Source organism: Aplidium turbinatum, chromosome 11 (assembly GCF_918807975.1).
Source record: "Aplidium turbinatum chromosome 11, kaAplTurb1.1, whole genome shotgun sequence".
Lineage (NCBI taxonomy): Eukaryota > Metazoa > Chordata > Ascidiacea > Aplousobranchia > Polyclinidae > Aplidium > Aplidium turbinatum.
Genome location: NC_137482.1, coordinates 15283911 through 15303765, shown reverse-complemented (window position 1 = coordinate 15303765; position 19855 = coordinate 15283911). Strand labels below are relative to the sequence as shown.

Genomic DNA, 19855 nt, shown 5'->3' with positions numbered 1-19855 from the left:
TCCGCTTTCCCGCAATGCAGGATAAAGATAAATAAACAAGCTCGAATTCTGGCAAATTGAGTCACGACTTACAATGCTTATTTTATCTTTTTTGATTTTGGCTTATTTTTGGCCTTTTTTCTACCTATTTGGCCTCAATTTAACCTTTTTTTGGTGAGTTTGGCCTTTTTCAAATTTCAGTCTGGCAACTCTGTTTTTTAGACAAAATTATAGTTTTGCAGGTAAGGCACTTTAACATGCAGATATCCAATCCATGGACTTTCAGCCAGAGAATTAATTATTACTTTGAACTTTGTTTGGTAATTACAGAAGAAAAAAGAGTTATAGCAGAGGTGGGAGTCAAACCCACGTCAATGCAATGACTACCACCGCCCTAACCCAATGCGCCAAGACAACCGATGGCAAAGTATTGATTTAATTTAGCTAGAATTTACGTTATTTCTTTATTCTTCCTAGACGCAACCTTGATGACGTTATGAACAGCGTAGCTTCTGATTGGTTTGTGGTTTATTAGAAATCTGCTTGTTAAAGTGCCTACCGTTTTGCAGTGATGACTGATGAGGTTCAGCAGTAACCATACTTTGGTAGCTTAGTATTTGGATTCTCAAAACTATCTCTTCAAAGGAATATAAAGTAAATTTAGCTTAGAGTTTAAACTTCAAATTAGGGTTTCATATTTTTTCTTGGGATTGTTTATCTGCGAGGACTCTCTAACAACCGCTGAAATTATAGCAAAGCCAAAAATGCCTGACAGTGCAAGCAGTGCACCTGGGAAATCTAAGGCAGCGTTGAAAGCTGAAAGAAGAGCAAAACAGGTGAGTCTGTTGCACTTTGTGTGAAGCTACATGTTTTTAATAGGTTACTAGTGTAAATATAGCCTTAAAAGCGTTGCCAGATAGCTCAATTGGTTAGCGCGTCACTTCTGGAACAAAGAAGCTTCAAGATCAAGCCGCGCTGGTTCGACTCTCGGGGTGTGCGCTTGAGCAACGCACGTTAAGGACTGCTCTCCATTCAGCGGCATCTAATGGATGGAATAGTTCCCCGGCAACAAGACTTCAACAATCGGAAACTTCACTCTGTCAATCTCGGTGACCGGGCCTGCGTCAGTGATTCAAAGCCTCTACAAGTATGCGAAACTGCCAGGATTAAGCTCTGCAAGAAGCTTTCCCAGTCCGAGGATAAAGATTCAATCAATCAATCAATCAATTCTGCCCTAATTTGAGAAAAGTTTAAAGCTGTTATAAACAAAAACTTGTATTATATTATGGAATTTTTTTTAGTCCTGGCAAAAATCATAACCCTAACCTTATTCCTAACTCTAACTCTTACCTTAACCCTTCCTAAATTAATCCTAACTGTTGTAACACCTGATTGTAACCGTGGAAACAAGCATGTAAAAATAGCCACTTCGTTTTTATTTTCACTCATGGTTTATACATATCACTTTGTATTCATTTATGAATCCTCTTGTATCATGGGCCAATTTGACAAATATTTGAAATTTAAAAACCAAATTATGGTTAGCTGTGAAACCCATAAATATTGGGCAAACTTGTCTTTTCCTTCAGGGAAAAGTTGTACGTACTCTTTCATGATATTACAATTACATACCGTAACTTTTCATTATTTTGAAGGAAGCAGAGAGGGCAGCTAAAGCTCAAAGAAAAGCAGATCAAGTTGCTTCAAATAAACAAAAAACCCAAATTTCTTCAAACATTCAAGTAAGTTTTCATCATAAACAACCACTTTTATGATATAAACTAGGTCACATTCATACATTGGATATAGTTTTTCATGCAGCAGTAAAGAAGCACAAAATTTAAGTTTAGCAGTATGCAGCTACAAACTATGCTATACTGAAAACAAATCACTCAAATTGATGGTTGAATGGAAGAATCTTTAACCTTAAATACAAAAGCTTACTTGAGAGCTTAATCTTGGCAGTTTCACATATTTTCAGAGGCTTTGAACCACTGATGCAAGTCTGGTCTCTGAGATTGACTAGCAAAGTTTCTTTTTGTTAAAGTGTTGTTGCTTATGAATTATTTGATACACTACAGTAGCTGCCGCTGAATTGAGAGCAGTCCCAAAAATGCATTGCTCTGGAAAACACTTTGGATGTCAAATCAGCGCTAACTTGCCATTTCTTTATGCTCAGTCGGGTGTCTAACCAACTGAGCTATTGGGGCAGACCCTGGCTAACTGGATTTTTGCACCCCTGAAATAAATCAGTGTATTCTAACTGCTATCTTAGACTGTTGAATATCGCTGTGATTAAAACAAACCAAATTTTGAACCACAATTGTTTTTTTTGCCAAGTTAATTTAAAATAATAATCACTGTTTTTGTTAGGCAGTGGCTATTTGACCGGCTCCGGTCTTTGAATCTGAAACACTATTTGACCGGTCATGACGTCACTACATAAGCACTTTTTTCTTTTTCTCTTTCAAAGCAAAAGACGATAAGCGCCTTAAGTTTTAAATTCAACACGTTTTTTTCAACTGAATCCGTGGCGCATACGTAACGTCTCGGGCTGCCATTCTAGAGGGAATGAGTTCGATTCTATCCGGAAGCGTCCTTTTTTTTTTTTTTTTTAACTAAATTTTTGAAAGTGGAAAGTTGTCTTGAAGGGTTGGTTGAGATGATGATTTGAAACTTGACTGATTGTTGTGCGACAATGAGACTGGATTTAATTTTTAACTTCGGACTTCAGCGAAACGTAATCTTACAGCCTATTAGAAGGTGTGATTTTTTCAGAGAATTTGTGCTAAGAAATGGAAGGAATTTGTTAAAAATAAAGACTAGAAAAAACTTTTTTAATTCGTTTTGAAACTTTTTTATTCACTTGTTGATTCATTCATATCAGTTTGTATCCTTTTGTAGTTAAAAAAAAAAGAAAAGAACGCTTCCGGATAGTATCGAACTCATTCCCTCTAGAATGGCAGCCCGAGACGTTACGTATGCGCCACGGACTCAGTTGAAGAAAGCGTGTTGAATTTAAAACTTAACGCGCTTATCGTCTTTTGCTTTGAAAGAAAAAAGTGCTTATGTAGTGACGTCATGACCGGTCAAATAGTGTTTCAGATTCAAAGACCGGAGCCGGTCAAATAGCCACTGCCTTTTTGTTATGTATTTTATGCTATCATAATTATTTAGGCTGCAAATGTTTTGTGTTATTTATATTGTTGTATGTATACTGTATAGCCTATTATGTTTAGGATGCTTGTGTAATCAGTGGTTTGAAAAGAAGGATGAATTGGCTTGTTGTGATGCACATGACTATTTGACTAATGCTTCTACTCTATGCAGTTTCAATTTTTGAGTCCTTTTTTCACAGAGAAAAGAGGTTGGCTTCTAAACCAATAAATACAGTATTAACATCAATAACTGATTAAGCCAAAACATTAAACACAATAAACATTAAACACAATAATAAAAGGAAAATGTTGCTCATGGTAGCTTGAAGTTGCAGGTTTTTTTCTGACTCTTCAGAAGCTGTCTTCAGAATAGTAACGTAATTTACCAATTTAATTGTCACTGTCAGAGTCGGTACATAGGCTGCACGTGCCAAACTGCCAACGCCTAGAGGAATGAATTAAACAACTTTGTCCCAAAAATAATTAGAGGAGGAAACAATACAACAAGAAAGCAACTAAATTGTGCTTGCCAAACTGTAATTTAAAAAAAGCGTATCTAGTGATTCTGCAATTGGACAACACCTGATGGATAATGAATCATGTGCTTTAAACTTTAGACTAGAAATGTTTTCAATTCTTGCTAAAGGTCGTTGTTCCATCTTGCAGCCCTGCCTGCATTCCCTGCAATCTTTATAAAGACTCTTGATTCCAATGTTATGCTGTCAAAAAGAATTCGTTTATGCCTTAAAACTTCTTCGTTATTTTGTATTATTCTGATTAGCCAAATTTACATTTTGTTTCTCTTCTGTAAATACTTCACCACTTTTAGGCTTATTTTATTCCAACGATAGCTCCTGAAAAGAGTCAGACAAAAAGCTGCAGCTTTGAGCTTTCATGAGCAACATTCTACTCGCAACAATAAATTAACATGACACAAATAAAGTCTGGTAAAATGTAGTCAATGCCTCTGCAATGTAAATAAGATATAGCCTAATCTACATTACTGTTAATCTAACACAAATGTAATTTCAATAGAGTGATGCTGATTTTATTAGCAATGCATCCATTCATATGAATTCAGTGCGCTTGTGTTGATTTTCACTACAAGAAAGGTTTATTTCATCATGAGCTTGTTCAATTAATTATTTTTATGCTCCCTAGGCAGATGTAGCAAAGCTGCAGAAAAAAGCATCAAAGAAGTTAGAAAAGCAACAAGTCCCGCAAAGAAGTGAAGGACAAAAGAAAGTTGCTCTTTTTTCCCATTTGCATCAATATGAACACTCACCGTCTATGACCAAAGATATTGGGTTTGTTCATTTAAAAGCTTTTTAGTTGTACTGTACTTCCTTCGATTTGATGTGGTAATATGTAGTTGTAAATAAAAAAACTTAGTACCATTTGGGGAATCATTTAAGATTTTAAGTATCTACATGTGGGCTTTGGTAAATTTTGTGTTGGTTTTGAAATTAGCAGCAGGAAACTATGTGCACAACCAGCGAAGAACGAACAGACCTGTAGCTTCATGTACGTCACCTTATATTTCACTCATGAAGTTAGGCATTCAAGTCACTTTAACAATAGCTTTTGTATTGTACTATGGAGTCTTGATATCATCACCAAGCTGTGAATAAATGTAAATGTGGTGAACTTTACATATACTGTCGAGAGTATACATGAACCTACTTTGTCCTTGGAGGACGTAGCAATGTTACGTCAAAGAGTAGTAGTAGAGAGTAGTAGTAGTCTAGTTTCAATCCGGTGATGTCCCCGTCACCGAGAGTGGCCGGATTCACCTCCAAGCGCCGCAATCGCCTTCACACCCGGGTCTGCTACTATTCGGCGAGTCCGATTCGGCGAGTCCGATTCGACTAGTCCGATTCGGCGAGTTCCCTATTCGGCGAGAGCCCTTTTCGGCGAGTGCCCTATTCGGCGAGTTTTTGAATATTTTGAAAGGAAATTATCGGGTACCGTAGCCTAATTATAATTGCCGTTTTTACATCGTTTTAACGTCGCTAAACGTTGAAATCGTGCAGAAAGGAATAAAAAGAAAATGTTTGAACTATTAAATTAAAATTCTTCATGTCAGTTTAGTTGTTTTTATTTCTGACCATCATATGAAAAACAATACACGTCAACATAGCAAAGGTAGAAGCGACAAAACGCGAACGTTTAAACGTGCTTGAATTCGTCATGTCAGTTCAGTTGTTTTTATTTCTGATCATGATATCAAAAACAATACACGTCAACATAGCAAAGGTGTAGAAAAAGGTAGAAGCGACAAAACGCGAACGTTAAAACGTGCTTGTGACCGAAGTAAGTTATTGAGTTGAAAGAAATTTGGCACGGTCGCAACACTTTCAGAAAAATTTAAGATATGAAGGGAAAATAAAACAAAGAAAATGTTACAAAAAAAAAAAAAAATTATGTTTATGTCTATAAGTTAGTACTTTTGAATAGTTAAAATGATTAGTTTGGACCAACAAATGTGTGGCCTACAGCTTGGATTGAAAGGAAGTTATCGGGTACCGTAGCCTAGTTATCCCGACCAGCAAAAATTTGTTCCAAGAACACAGTTCATTTTTACATTGTAGTAACAGAATGAAAAGGCTAAACAAATGTGTGGCCTATCGTGTTAACGTCGCTAAACGTTGAAATCGTGTAGAAAAGGGAGCTTTTGCTGACTAGGATACTTTGAAACTGAGAAACATTCACAAAAGCCCTACGATTTGTTCCAAGAACCCATTTAGCATAACATTTCATTTGTACATTGATTCAACGTCTGAATACATTATCTTAAAAATGCAACGTATCGTAGGGCTTTTGTGAATGTTTCTCAGTTTCAACGTATCCTAAGCACCCTTTTCTACACGATTTCAACGTTTAGCGACGTTAAAACGATAGGCCACACACTTGGTTAGCCTTTTCATTCTGTTACTACAATGTAAAAATGAACTGTTAGGCTAACTGGGTTCTTGGAACAAATTTTTGCTGGTCGGGATAACTAGGCTACGGTAGCCTAACCGATAATTTCCTTTCAATCTAAGCTGTAGGAGTGTAGGTCACACAGTTGTTGATCCAAACTAATCATTTTAACCATAGGCGCCTAAGCCGTGGGGACCAGGCCCCCACGCATATTTCCGCGTGGGAGCAACTTTTTATGCGGCATTGATACATAAAACAATAGATGAACTAGCGATCGGCAGCAGGAAAACATTTTTAAATGCAAACCGCAACAGCTTCGCAGTAAATAGGCTAATCACTAGAACGAGTAGCGATGCTACAATCCCACCCCAGACAAAAAAATCTGTCATTTTTACGTTGATTTAACGTCTGCAGACGTTGAATCAATGTAAAAATGACTGATTTTGCTGCCTGTGACATAGCAAAAATCTACCATTTTGCGTCGATTCAATGTCATCAGATGTTGAATGCACTCAAAAACAACATAATTTGCTACGTTGACGCAGCGTGCGTTTAACTTAATGCGCTTGCAAACAGCCTCGCTGTCGCTTTCGAAAGTCGAAACCTCTGCAGAGAATTGTCGCGGCAGTGAATCGCTTGCTGTGAAAATGAATTTGAAGTCTCGGCCCGAGGTTACCACTAACCAACGTAACAAGGGCTGGTACAAACCGCACTGCCCACAGTCGCACAAGCGGCATAATCAACACAACAACGGACTCGCGCAAACTGCATGGCGCACACACGTCCGTTGCCATGGAAACCCGATCAAAGGCGGGGAATATGCGCATCTTTTGTTTCATCTGCAACACGAAAACGGGCGTATTACAACGAATTGGAACTTGAAAGCTGGTCAGCCATAAGTTGCGATATTGTAGTGAAAAGGGAGCAATGTCAAGTCGAAAACTTAATCAAACGTCTCTCTGTAACTATTTTTCAAGGACTGTTTACGGATGTCAGCAACTTTTAAATTTATTAAAGGTGACGTGCTGTTGAATTGATGTAAACATGAATGATTTTGCTTTCAACAGGTATATTTTCAAGCATAATTATGATCAAGTTAGTATTTTCATTCCATTTACAGTATACCTTTTAGTAAACCTTTTCGTCTCTTGTTTCATGCTAATAAATCTAGTTCGTTGCTAAACTTTATGTTGTGCTTAGCTTAAAGAGTCGCAGTCCATCAACCGCTAGCCAACGCAGACGCATAGCATGTGTTTTGGTCGAGCTTTGTTTATAATAATTAACGGCAGGTCGAACGTAGCGATAACTCCGAGTGTGGCAATAAAAGCAATCCTAGTGTGACGACATAATTACGTCATCCATCTGCGTGACATTTCGCTGAATTTACGTTGCTGCTGATGAAACACGCTTTCGCCCCCACGGCCAAAAAAATAGTTAGGCGCCTATGATTTTAACTATTCAAAAGTACTAACTTATAGACATAAACATTATTTTTTTTCTAACATTTTCTTTGTTTTATTTTTCCTTCATATCTTAAATTTTTCTGAAGGTGATGCCACCTTGCCAAATTTCTTTCAACTCAATAACTTACTTCGGTCACAAGCACGTTTTAACGTTCGCGTTTTGTCGCTTCTACCTTTTTCTACACCTTTGCTATGTTGACGTGAATTGTTTTTGATATCATGATCAGAAATAAAAACAACTGAACTGACATGACGAATTCAAGCACGTTTTAACGTTCGCGTTTTGTCGCTTCTACCTTTGCTATGTTGACGTGTATTGTTTTTCATATGATGGTCAAAAATAAAAATAACTGAACTGACATGACGAATTGTAATTTAATAGTTCAAACATTTTATTTTTATTCCTTTCTGCACGATTTCAACGTTTAGCGACGTTAAAACGATGTAAAAACGGCAATTGTAATTAGGCTACGGTACCCGATAATTTCCTTTTAAAAATTTCAAAAACTCGCCGAATAGGGCACTCGCCGAAAAAGGCTCTCGCCGAATAGGGAACTCGCCGAATCGGACTAGTCGAATCGGACTCGCCGAATCGGACTCGCCGAAACGGGCCATTCCGCTTCACACCCTGCCTCCACATCGATCTGTCCAACACGTCCTCTCTTGTCAAGCCCACCTTGCTGCTTTCCTCTTCAACTTGCCTTTTCCACGTTTTCTTGAAAAAGGCAAGTTATAGAAGAATATATAGTTAAAGAGTCGAGTGAAGCATGAGAACATGAGGAATAATTCTTTCTTCCCTAACTATGTAGCCTGTTATGTAGAATAACGACCAAGTAACACAACTTGTTGCTACTTTTAGATTTGGGGCCACTTTAGTCCATCCTGCATTCATCCAGCTGGGGATGCAGTTTTCAAATGGAAGCATCACTGGTTCGAACGCCAGATGCTTTGCTCTCATGTCCGCCGTGTCCCGTCTTATCAGAGATTATGTAACTCCTCCTCAGAAAGAATTATCTCGACATTTAGAATCGAAACTGATTCCAGCTATAAGGTATTGCTATGATGAATGTTCTGTTCAGTCTGAGTCATATATTTCAACCTATAACTGTCAGTCCGACTCGGGCAGTATAACATTGTTCAATCACCGCTATTTGTTCATGACAGAAAATGTAATTTTCTGTGGAATTCAATTTTTTTCTTTGATCCTTTTTACATGCGATTGTTTTCAAAGTTCTTTGTCAACGCTGTAATTTTTTTTAGTTTTCTCAACCAATGCCGGCCGTTATCTGTGTCCATGGGAAGCGCGATCAAATACATCAAACTGAAGATAACCAGCATACCCAGGAACATGCCAGACTGTGAAGTAAGTTCGTGAATTGGGTTGGTGGCATTCTTTATAAGTCTGCTCTTTGTATCATATACCTCAGCAGGATCATGTTCATCTGTGGTTGGTTTTCTCAATCTCATGCATATAGCCTGTAAGACAGTAGGTAGATGTTCTGCACATTGTGAAAGAGTACGTTCCTGCACTTTTTTCAAAACTTAGCTTTGTCCGTGCGTAATCTCTGAGTTGTTGAAAAACAAGGTTCAGCAAGTGTATCAATTACTATTTAATTAACTACAACGATATAGTTCAAGCGAACCTAAGAAACTTACTGATCGTTGCTCTGCTTCGAAGAAACTTACTTTTTGCAACCGTCACTGTCCCGGGGTGTCCTCCAAAACAAAATTATATATATGTTTTATACCTAGGCAAAAGAAACTTTGATAAATGATCTAAAGACGTTCGTTCACGAAAACTTAGTATTAGCTCAAAAAGCGATATCAGATTCTGCATCTACTAAGATAAGCGACGGAGACGTGATCATGATTTACGGAAGGTAGGTTCAAACTAAGTCAGGGCTTTTTGCATTGTTTCGACGTCGTGTGGTGTATTAAATTTACGGAAACTTTTGCTTAAAGATGATGGGTGCTCTGGTATAATACTGTAATGAAAAATTTTAATGAAATTTTACCTTATATTATTTCGTGATTTGCTTCGCCTGCTCAAAAAGACTTATTTTGTCAGTTCACGTTTCCGTAACCATCTTTAAGACACCGATTTCCTGATTGATTTTACTTCCTCAGCTCTTCATTGATCACTTCCGTGTTGACGAATGCACACATGGAGGGGCGTGACTTTCGCGTTGTTGTGGTTGACGGGAGGCCGAAGCTATGCGGTCTCAAGGCGCTTCGTCGGTTGTCTTCCGCTGGAATTAAGTGTTCTTATGTTTTCGTCTCTGCCGTCTCTTATATAATGCCCGAGGTATGTAATTTGCTTCAAAGCTGTGTATTTCGTACGTCTTTTGTTTGATGATAGGGTGAACATTTATAGTGACTAATATTGTTACCATTTTGATTTTTGAAACATTACGTTACAGTCGACTTAACCTACAATCCGAGAATGCAACGATTCAGTTGACTAATATTGTAAAAGTATAACAAAAGGACCAGTTTGCTTATTCTTATAGAAGTAAAAGATTTACTTGCAAGTTGCAGATCAATTTTTGTAAAATCAAATATGACCATGTCATTTTTGATAAATCCATAATTCATTATTTTCCATCTTTTTGCAGATAACAAAAGTTTTTCTTGGTGCTCACGGGTTGTTGTCAAACGGTTACGTCATGGGTTCGGTGGGAACAGCATTGGTTGCCATGGCAGCAAAAATGCGGGGCGTCCCCGTCATAGTTTGCTGTGAAGCTTACAAGTTCTGCGAACGTGTGCAAACCGACGCATTTGTGAACAACGAAATAGGTAAAGCGTGCCAGACTGCCAGTTTTACTTCTCGTCCCAGTAAACTTCCCATATTCTGAGCTGTTCACTATTTTTTTAAATCCCTTTTTTCATCACATTTGTTTGCAATGTCGCAATGAGAACGCTTTCTGATGGTATAAATTGTGTTTTTTTGCAGGAGATCCTAGAGACTTATTGGTCACTCATAATGCGAACAAAAAATCCGACTCTCCCCTGCTCAAAGACAATTCGTGGGAGGATTTGAACAGCTTGAAGGTGAATCTCGTTTGTAGTCTTCTCTGTTCGACTCCTTTCTACACACGGGCAACCGCATATGTAATTCGATATTAGCAGAAGCCTTTTTGCGTTGTTTGTTGTTTCAGCGATGATTAACATCAGCTACCCTAGTCAGTAAACGTCACTTGTTTTACATCGTTACAACGTCTAGCAACTATGGAAAAAAAAGGCAACATTTATTGGCTGGGAAGCTGACCTACTCAATAAAGATGTGAGGACTTTTGCTTTCGTTCTGCCACAAAAAAAAACAACAACATAAATCAGCGTAACTATGTTAATTTCAGATGCTCTATCTCACTTATGACGTCACACCACCCGACTACATCGCCATGGTGGTGACAGAACTGGGAATGATTCCTTGCACTTCTGTCCCTGTGGTGTTGCGCGTGCGCAGTGTGGAAACGTGAATTCACGTTCAAGTCGTTGTTCATCCGCACTTTGATTGTCTTTGGTGACGCAGGATCCCATTGCCATGTGGTTCGTTGGTTCTATCTATGAGAGCAAAGGATCGGTTTCGAACTATTTTGACTGTCGCCTGAAAGGCTTGTAGTAAGGTGGTTTGGGAAAGTTTAACTCGTTTCATAATAACATAATTCAGCTGTAGCATTTGCCATAACACAGACATTTTTTTTTTTTTTTTTTTTCTATTAAAAAGTTGGTTGTTTTCGTCATAATGAAAGCGCTCCTTGGTTGAATTATAAATGTTGCAATGAAAAGAATGAATTGTCACTTTTTGAGAAAATAAAATCATCGCTAAACAAAGTTTTGCACAACGAACTATTCTAGTCATGTTGCTAACAAAGTTTCAAACCTTTCAGAACGAAACAGTCCAAGACTTTAAAAAAAGCTTCTTTTTTGGTACTTATAGTGTTTGGAAGACCAAGACGTAAGTGCTGTAGATAGAGAGATAGCCCATGCAGTTGTTTCAGAGAGAGCAAACGTAGACGCACAACAAGGGATTAGATGTAGATGAGCCACTTTGAGATTTCGATGTGCGGTAGTACTGAGGTAATGTAGCAAATATCTTTACTGTTCTGCATTTATTCAAGTCCTGGCATACCACAATGTCAGACAAACTCGATTTAAGCATTAGCTTCACATACATATTACAATATCTTCTCCAGTCGTAGAAGTTATTACTGAAACAAACATTTTTAAGTTTCAAACACATAAAGAGGCCCGATCTTCATCCCTGGTGTTTTGGGATGAAGACCAGGCTTCTTTGAAGCAAAATGGAGAAAAACAATTATATCAACGTCTTGTTCATGCGGCACACGTTGACGTCATTATTAATGATCTATCAACAAAAAAGCTAAGTCTATATGCTTTAGTTTAATGAACGCATACTATAGGCTATAGCCAACGCATGAGTAAAAGCGACACACCACGAAATGTGGAAACTAAACTCATAGTTCAGCAAATTTCTCAAAAAAAAGACTGCTTTCATCTTCGGTGCTAGGATGCAGAGAACTATGCGAAAAGAAACAAAACGATAAGTGTTCACGTGTTTAATAATAAAAGGGCTATAGGAAGCAAATCGTTTAATTGCCAGCTAAATTTACAAACTGAACCTCACTTTGCTTAATTTTGTGTAAAGTGCCCTGCGTTTGCATAAATATTTAGCTGAGCACTTTTAGCTGTTTTCACTTATGCACAAACCAGTGCAATCAAACATTTTTATGCTGATTTGGAGCCTCTTTGTGGCATAAGCGAATATCCGTCTCTTCGCCATGAGCGGCGACTCCCGCTACCTTTGTGCAGGGCAATGATTATTACTTGTTTAACGCGAGACCAACCACCGCAATATATCAGCGTAAAGGTAGCTACAAGCACTAGAATAATAAAAAAAGTTATGTACGAAAAAGATTCGCTTTTAGCAACTATGTCTTTGGAGTTTATCTTTACATCAGCTTTTTCATCTTCATCGTTTGTCTGGTCGTTTTGTTCATTTTTCATGTTATAGCTTGTGTCTGAAACGAACAAAAAAAATGAAAAAAAGTGCTTTTCTTTTCTGGTTAGTTAATGAACACCTTCTCGAACAAGAATCTTCATTATTCTAGCGATCCTTTTGCGTTTAAGTGCTGGGCATCAGCACCCTGCATCAGCATGACAGCATTAGGCTACACAAGTACACATGGTGCTTTTTGTCGGAACGTAGGCTATGGTTGACGCAGTGCCGGTCTTAGGGTATTTCGGGCCCTGTGCGGAATATGCTTTGCGGGCCCCAATGCCAATGATCCAATTTAGTAGCGTAGCTAGGTACTTTGAAAGGGGAGGGGCGGCGTGATCGTCGATGGCGACAATCAGCGGCGGGAGGTCTGGGGGGTCTCCCCCAGAAAATTTTGAAAAATTACTTTGAATTTGGGGCATTCTTAGAGCATGTTCAACAAAAATTTAGGTATGAATATTACTGTAAAATGGTCCTGTCCGGTGGCATAGCAAAAGGATAAGATCATGCTTTCTTTGGCATTTTTCGAAAATAAAGCTATGTCTCTATGTTGAGTCTGGATGCAACCTATTTCGTTTCCTGAAAAATTCGTACCCCGATTTCGTACCCTGAAATCGTGTAACAAATGTTTTTTTTTTCGTCCCCTGAAAAGATCGAGAAATTTTGAAATGTTTGCGGCAACTCCGATCAGCGAATTCGGCTATGTCGTGTTTTTTTCTCGATCTTTTCAGGTTACGAAATGTTCAGGGGACGAAATAGGTTGAATTCGTTGAGTCTCTATGTTTTCTTGTTGTTAATTCCTTTTTGAATTTTTCCATTGAAAATGACAAAATTACTGCATTTTTTGAGTAAATTGCGGGCCCCCTAATTTGCGGGCCCTGTGCGATCGCACGGTTTGCACACCCCAAAGACCGGCACTGGTTGACGATAGTTGAAAGCCCTCGGTCTAGATTGCAAATCTCATGTCACATCCGGTGGTTAAAAATTCAGATTACTGGTTGATTGCCGGATCAAGACGTGTTCCCCTTACGACCATCAGCACTCTTGATAACGCACCATGGCCGATCTTCATAGCAACTGTCCATACAAATCTTCAATATATCAGCTAAAGTTATGTAGGCTAATAAAGTTATAGCCTATATATGTTTATTTGTTTTGTAACATTTTTTATTTTTTTATTTTCCTTTTATATCTTAAATTTTTCTGAAGGTGTTGCGACCGTGCCAAATTTTTTTCAACTCAATAACTTACTTCGATCACAAGCACGTTTTAACGTTCGCGTTTTGTCGCTTCTACCTTTTTCTTGACCTTTGCTATGTTGATGTGTATTGTTTTGATATGATGGTCAGAAATAAAAAAACAACTGAACTGATTCTACGTTTAGAAAGAATATCTGAATTGTTTTGCTTGCGTATAATTTGATAAAGGTCCGTAGTCTATGATACAAAATGTGCTCTTCTCTAGGTCGATAGTTTTCTCTCATAATTAGCCTATAGGCTAGCTACAATTTGTCCAAAATTAGTGGAGGACGAAAGGAGTGCAAAAATTGACAGTTTGTTAAAAATTAGCAAATAATTTTCTTAATAAATATTAACAGTCAAGCCATTTGCAAATTAATAGTTAAAAATATAACCTTTAACATGGGTTATACTTCCTTTCTATAAAAAAAATAAATAACCTACACTAGAAATTTAATTTGCATTAAACTACGACTTGTTTATGTATAGGCAAGCTACATTATTAGAACTGGTTGCCAGAAAATTTTACGTTATTAGCCGACATGGTGAAAGTTTTTACAAATATATCTATCTATCTCTCTCTCTGTAGGTATCATAGCTGACACAGCCCTCGATGTACGGTACAGTACAATGATGTTCCAGTTTGATCGATCTCGTGCTTCTTGCCAAATTTTAGTAGGGTTTTTGATAAGTGGTTGAAAATTGTGCAAAAATGTGAATCTTTGTGCTCCTCTTGACCGTTTTCCTAGGATTTTTCCACTTAAAGATAAATCTTCAAGTTTGCCTTTCCTTATGATGTGACCCAAGAACTTCGGCTGCCGCATTTCTAAAGATCTCATTATCTGCTGCTCCTGGCCCATCTGTTGGAGAGCTGCTCTGTTGGTTCGAAAAGCTGTATAGGCCTATGGAATTTTAAGAATTCTTCGGTAAAACCACATTTCTATCTATCTAAACGTTTTTAAATATACGTGTTAAAATCTCAAACTTTTAAGTCCTATGCTTCAGCCTTTATAGTCTAATAATAAATCCGGCACTGGTTGCGGGGTTGAATGCATTTCAAGCTTAAAGTAGAATAGTAGGCTACATTATCTTACCTGAAGGGTTATATGTTTCCTGCAAAGAGTCTTCGTCTATGCTGATGTCGAGCTCATTGTCTTTATCTTCGTATAATTCTTTTTCTGTTTTCTTATCTTGATAGTCTTCAGTGTTATCCAATTTTCTATCAAAAATGTTGTCATCGTTTATGCCATCGTCATCATCATCATTGCTTTGGTAGTCCTCAGTGTTATCCAATTTACTGTCAAAAATATTTTCATCGTTTTTGTAGTCATCATCATCATCATTGGCTTGATATTCCTCAGTATTATCCAATTTATTATCAAACATATTTTCATCGTTTTTTTCGTCATCATCATCTTTGCTTTGGTAGTCCTCAGTGTTATCCAAAGTATTGTCAAAAATATTTTCATCGTTTTTGTCGTCGTCATCATCATCATTGCTTTGGTAGTCCTCAGTGTTATCCAATTTACTGTCAAAAATATTTTCATCGTTTTTGTAGTCATCATCATCATCATCATTGGCTTGATATTCCTTAGTGTTATCCAATTTATTATCAAACATATTTTCATCGTTTTTTTCGTCATCATCATCTTTGCTTTGGTAGTCCTCAGTGTTATCCAAAGTATTGTCAAACATATTTTCATCGTTTTTGTCGTCATCATCATCATCATTGCCTTGATACTCCTCAGTGTTATCCAAAGTATTGTCAAAAATATTTTCATCGTTTTTGTCGTCATCATCATCATCATTGCCTTGATACTCCTCAGTGTTATCCAATTTATTATCAAAAATATTTTCATCGTTTTTGTCGTCATCATCATCATCATTGCCTTGATACTCCTCAGTGTTATCCAATTTATTATCAAACATATTTTCATCGTTTTTGTCGTCATCATCATCATCATCATTGCCTTGATACTCCTCAGTGTTATCCAATTTATTATCAAACATATTTTCATCGTTTTTTTCGTCATCATCATCATCATTGGCTTGATACTCCTCAGTGTTATCCAATTTATTATCAAACATGTTTTCATCGTTTTTGTCGTCATCATCATCATCATTGGCTTGATACTCCTCAGTGTTATCCAATTTATTATCAAACATATTTTCATCGTTTTTGTCGTCATCATCATCATCATCATTGGCTTGATACTCCTCAGTGTTATCCAATTTATTATCAAACATATTTTCATCGTTTTTTTCGTCATCATCATCATCATTGGCTTGATACTCCTCAGTGTTATCCAATTTATTATCAAACATGTTTTCATCGTTTTTGTCGTCATCATCATCATCATTGGCTTGATACTCCTCAGTGTTATCCAATTTATTATCAAACATATTTTCATCGTTTTTGTCGTCACCATCATCATCATTGCCTTGATACTCCTCAGTGTTATCCAATTTATTATCAAACATATTTTCATCGTTTTTGTCGTCATCATCATCATCATCATTGCCTTGATACTCCTCAGTGTTATCCAATTTATTATCAAACATATTTTCATCGTTTTTGTCGTCATCATCATCATCAACATCATCATTGCCTTGATGGTCTTCAGTGTTATCCAATGTATTATCAAGCATATTTTCAACGTTTTTGTCATCATTATCATCATCATCATTGCCTTGATGCTCCTCAGTGTTATCCAATGTATTATCAAGCCTATTTTCATCGTTTTTGTCGTCGTCATCATCATCATCATTGCCTTGATACTCCACAGTGTTATCCAATTTATTGGCAAAAATATTTTCAACGTTTTTGTCATCATCATCATCAACATCATCATTGCCTTGATACTCCTCAGTGTTATCCAATGTATTATCAAGCGTATTTTCATCGTCTTTGTCGCTGTCATCATCATTGCCTTGATACTCCTCAGTGTTATCCAATTTATTTTCAAACATATTTTCATCGTTTTTGTCGTCGTCATCATGGCCTTGATACTCCTCAGTGTTATCCAATGTATTGTCAAACATATTTTCATCGTTTTTGTTGTCGTCATCATGGCCTTGATACTCCTCAGTGTTATCCAATTTATTTTCAAACATATTTTCATCGTTTTTGTTGTCGTCATCATGGCCTTGATATTCCTTAGTGTTATTCAATTTATTGTCAAAAATATTTTCATCGTTTTTGTTGTCTTTATCACCATCATAGCCTTGATACTCCTTAGTGTAATCCAATTTACGGTTAAAAATATTTTCTTCGTTTTGGTTTATGCTGTGCGTAGCGATTTCGTCATTTTCGTCGTATGTATAATCCAATGGCTTTTCAGTAGATTCATCAATTGCTGGTAAAACTGGGCTTTCAGTTTGTTGTTGGCCATTGCCAATAAGTTTGTTATTGTGGCTTTCCTCACGGTTGAAAAGATCTCCCTTCTCTGTATTTGTCTCGTCATTGCTATTGTCTTTATCTTCCTCATAGCTATTGTTATTTTTATCTTTGGAAATCTCATGATAACTGCTTTTTTTTTGCTCCGTAGTCGTTGTTGGAATATTTTCTTTATCCACATTCACATCAGTTTCTTTATTGTTTGACGATAAAGCAGGATTATTTTCTGCTATATTTTTTAAAATGTTATTGTTCTCGCTTAGTAAATTTGTAATTGGATTCTCATCTGATATGCCAATGCTTTTGCTTGCTTTATTAGAATTGCTAGGGTGACTTTCTTCATTAGAATGTGATATTTCAGTTTCAACATTCTGGTCCTCAGACAAGAGAGGGTTTGTCACACTTTCATTCTCCAAATTCAGAACAGTTACGTCATCATTTAGAGCCACATTGTTATTTTTAATGTTTTGCTGTTGCATTAGATTTTCCGGCTTAGTGCTTTCTGTGTAAAGTGCAACGCTGTTTTTTGCATCTTCAACCAAAGACATGGCTTGCGTTGATTTTTCACCGTTGTGTGTCAGTACACCATCATGTGTTGCATGTAGACCGTTTAGCGCACTCAAGCCGTCAGTGTTGCCTTGGCCGGTAAAAGATGACTTATTTCGATTGTCGGTATTGTCAACAACAGCGTTTATGATATCAATACGTTGTATGCTTTTACTGTTGCTGTTTGCGGTGTAATCTACGTCTTGTGTGTCTTCATCGTCGCTTGCATTGTCTTCATTACTGTTCAATTCGTTTTCAGCATTTGAAAAGAAAGAAGAAACTCTTGGGTTATCATGATCAATTTTCAGTTTCGGTAAAACTGAAGAAGTTCCTACCATTTGATTTTCATCACTATCAGTAAACTTCTCGGTTGTTGCGGTGTCATCGTTGTTGTGTTGGTCTAATTTGTCATCTGCAACATCACTTAGGCCTACGTTGTTTATATTCTTGCCATATTTGTCGCTGTCAGCATTGTTACCGTTGAACTGGCTAGGAAGTTGATTCATGCTAGAAAACATACTGTCTGTCTCAGTTCCATGTGAAATCTGGTCATCCTCTTGACTTTGCTGAAGGTTCTTATTACTGTTCAGCGTGCTTTCTTCATCATGAACATTGGTGTAGCTCTTATCAACAGCAAATAGTGCTGAGTTGTTGTCTTCATCCGAAAGTTGATCTGTGTTTATAAAATATCTTTACATTAGCATTTGGTAACATTGCAAATTTAATGACAGCTTATTACTGAAGTTGTGCATTAAATGCATGAATGTTTCTTTTGATTGCACAACAATCAGCCATGCAATTATGCGCATTTATCCGACAGCCATTAATACAGCACTTCGTACGATATAAGTTAGCTACTATAGGTGTTCCATAATACAAAATACAATACATAGGCCTACAGCAGCTTCATAGTGAAGGGTTGCGAATGTTTTCAGGGCATCTGCTGGCTTCATTTGTGGTCGCTTGTGTTTGTGCATAAACAACACAAAAGCTACAGTTTAAAATAAGCCAGATTTTTATTTTTTGACACCAGGTTATTCTTGACTAAATTAATCTGCTGTTACAGTTAAGACATGTGTAGGCTACTATACTCTGTATATAAGCTGTATAAAAAAACAATCACAAAAGCAGATGATTTTGACATCATAGAAATCCAGTTAATAGATAACGGTAGCTCAATCTACTGCAAATTGTGCACATTTCATATGATCCACAAGAACAAGCTGAATGTTAGTACGTAAAACTCTGGTTTGCGTTGCATTTTTCCGTTGAAATCGATTTAAATTTTACCTTTCATGCGAGCATCTTCAAGAGTGGCCGGAATGCTTTGATCGGCATCAACATTTATGCTGGAGATTTTCAAGTCATTATTTGATAAAATATTCGATTTTATTGTATATCTAGCCAATGGCAATTCACTTTCCATGTTACTGGAGACCGTAGGATAGCTTTCTTGGCTGCTGTTATCTTGAAAATCCATTATGGGCTTTCCTGGTATAGGGTTTGGCTTAACAAACGTTTTAAAGGATATAGTCAACAATATTACATATTTTATAAACGTCATTCTATTTTGTTAAGTAGGCTATACAACCTGCAAATGAAAAGTAGCTTGCCCTGATGATTTCAAGACCAAGGCCTCAATAAATCTTCTGTTATTTATGAAAATCGACAGTGTTTGTATTGTATACAGTCGCGGCTTACATCTGTTGCACTCTGTAGACCAGTGGTTCCCAACCTTTTTTTGGTTGTTACCCTAATCTCCACCCTGAAGTGAGGCAATTACCCCCACGATCAATTTTCAAAAACAAAGGTGTTTATTGCTATGTATTTCACTGAATACAAGATAACAATGCGCGGTAAACATTCAATGCGAAGATTGGGCCTGGGCTTCAGCCGCCAGCTTTGTGATCCTGGGCTTTGTGGTAGGCTACTGAGGGCGATTCTTGCGTCGATTTTGGCATCCAGGCGATTGCGCTTCTTTGTCTTCATTTCCAAGACAGTTGAAAATCCTTGTTCACAGCGATACGTTGTTGAAAAAGATGGCAGGATATTTAATACCCGTGTGGCTAATGTTAGTGCGTTCTGGAGTCTGCCAATCCAGAAGGGTGCTAAGCCTTTCTCCTTGAAATCAA

The 19855-nt window shown here is 37.3% G+C and overlaps 2 protein-coding genes across 2 annotated transcripts; one reads left to right on the top strand and one right to left on the bottom strand.

Moving 5' to 3' along the window:
• The first annotated feature begins 557 nt into the window (after nt 1-557).
• Nucleotides 558-11352, top strand: LOC145779269 (translation initiation factor eIF2B subunit delta-like). Its single transcript, XM_082590808.1, has 10 exons — nt 558-815; nt 1635-1721; nt 4299-4444; nt 8382-8573; nt 8783-8885; nt 9275-9402; nt 9650-9827; nt 10138-10318; nt 10476-10573; nt 10879-11352. The coding sequence occupies exons 1-10, from the start codon at nt 744-746 to the stop codon at nt 10999-11001; spliced, it is 1308 nt and encodes a 435-aa protein (XP_082446934.1). The 5' UTR covers nt 558-743; the 3' UTR covers nt 11002-11352.
• LOC145779268 (uncharacterized) lies at nt 11171-19300 on the bottom strand. The gene is made up of 3 exons (XM_082590807.1): nt 19014-19300; nt 14875-18396; nt 11171-12564 (listed from the first exon to the last, which is right to left on the bottom strand). Exons 1-3 carry the CDS (start codon nt 19285-19287, stop codon nt 12272-12274), a joined length of 4089 nt encoding a protein of 1362 aa, XP_082446933.1. The 5' UTR covers nt 19288-19300; the 3' UTR covers nt 11171-12271.
• Between the last annotated feature and the right edge of the window lie 555 nt (nt 19301-19855).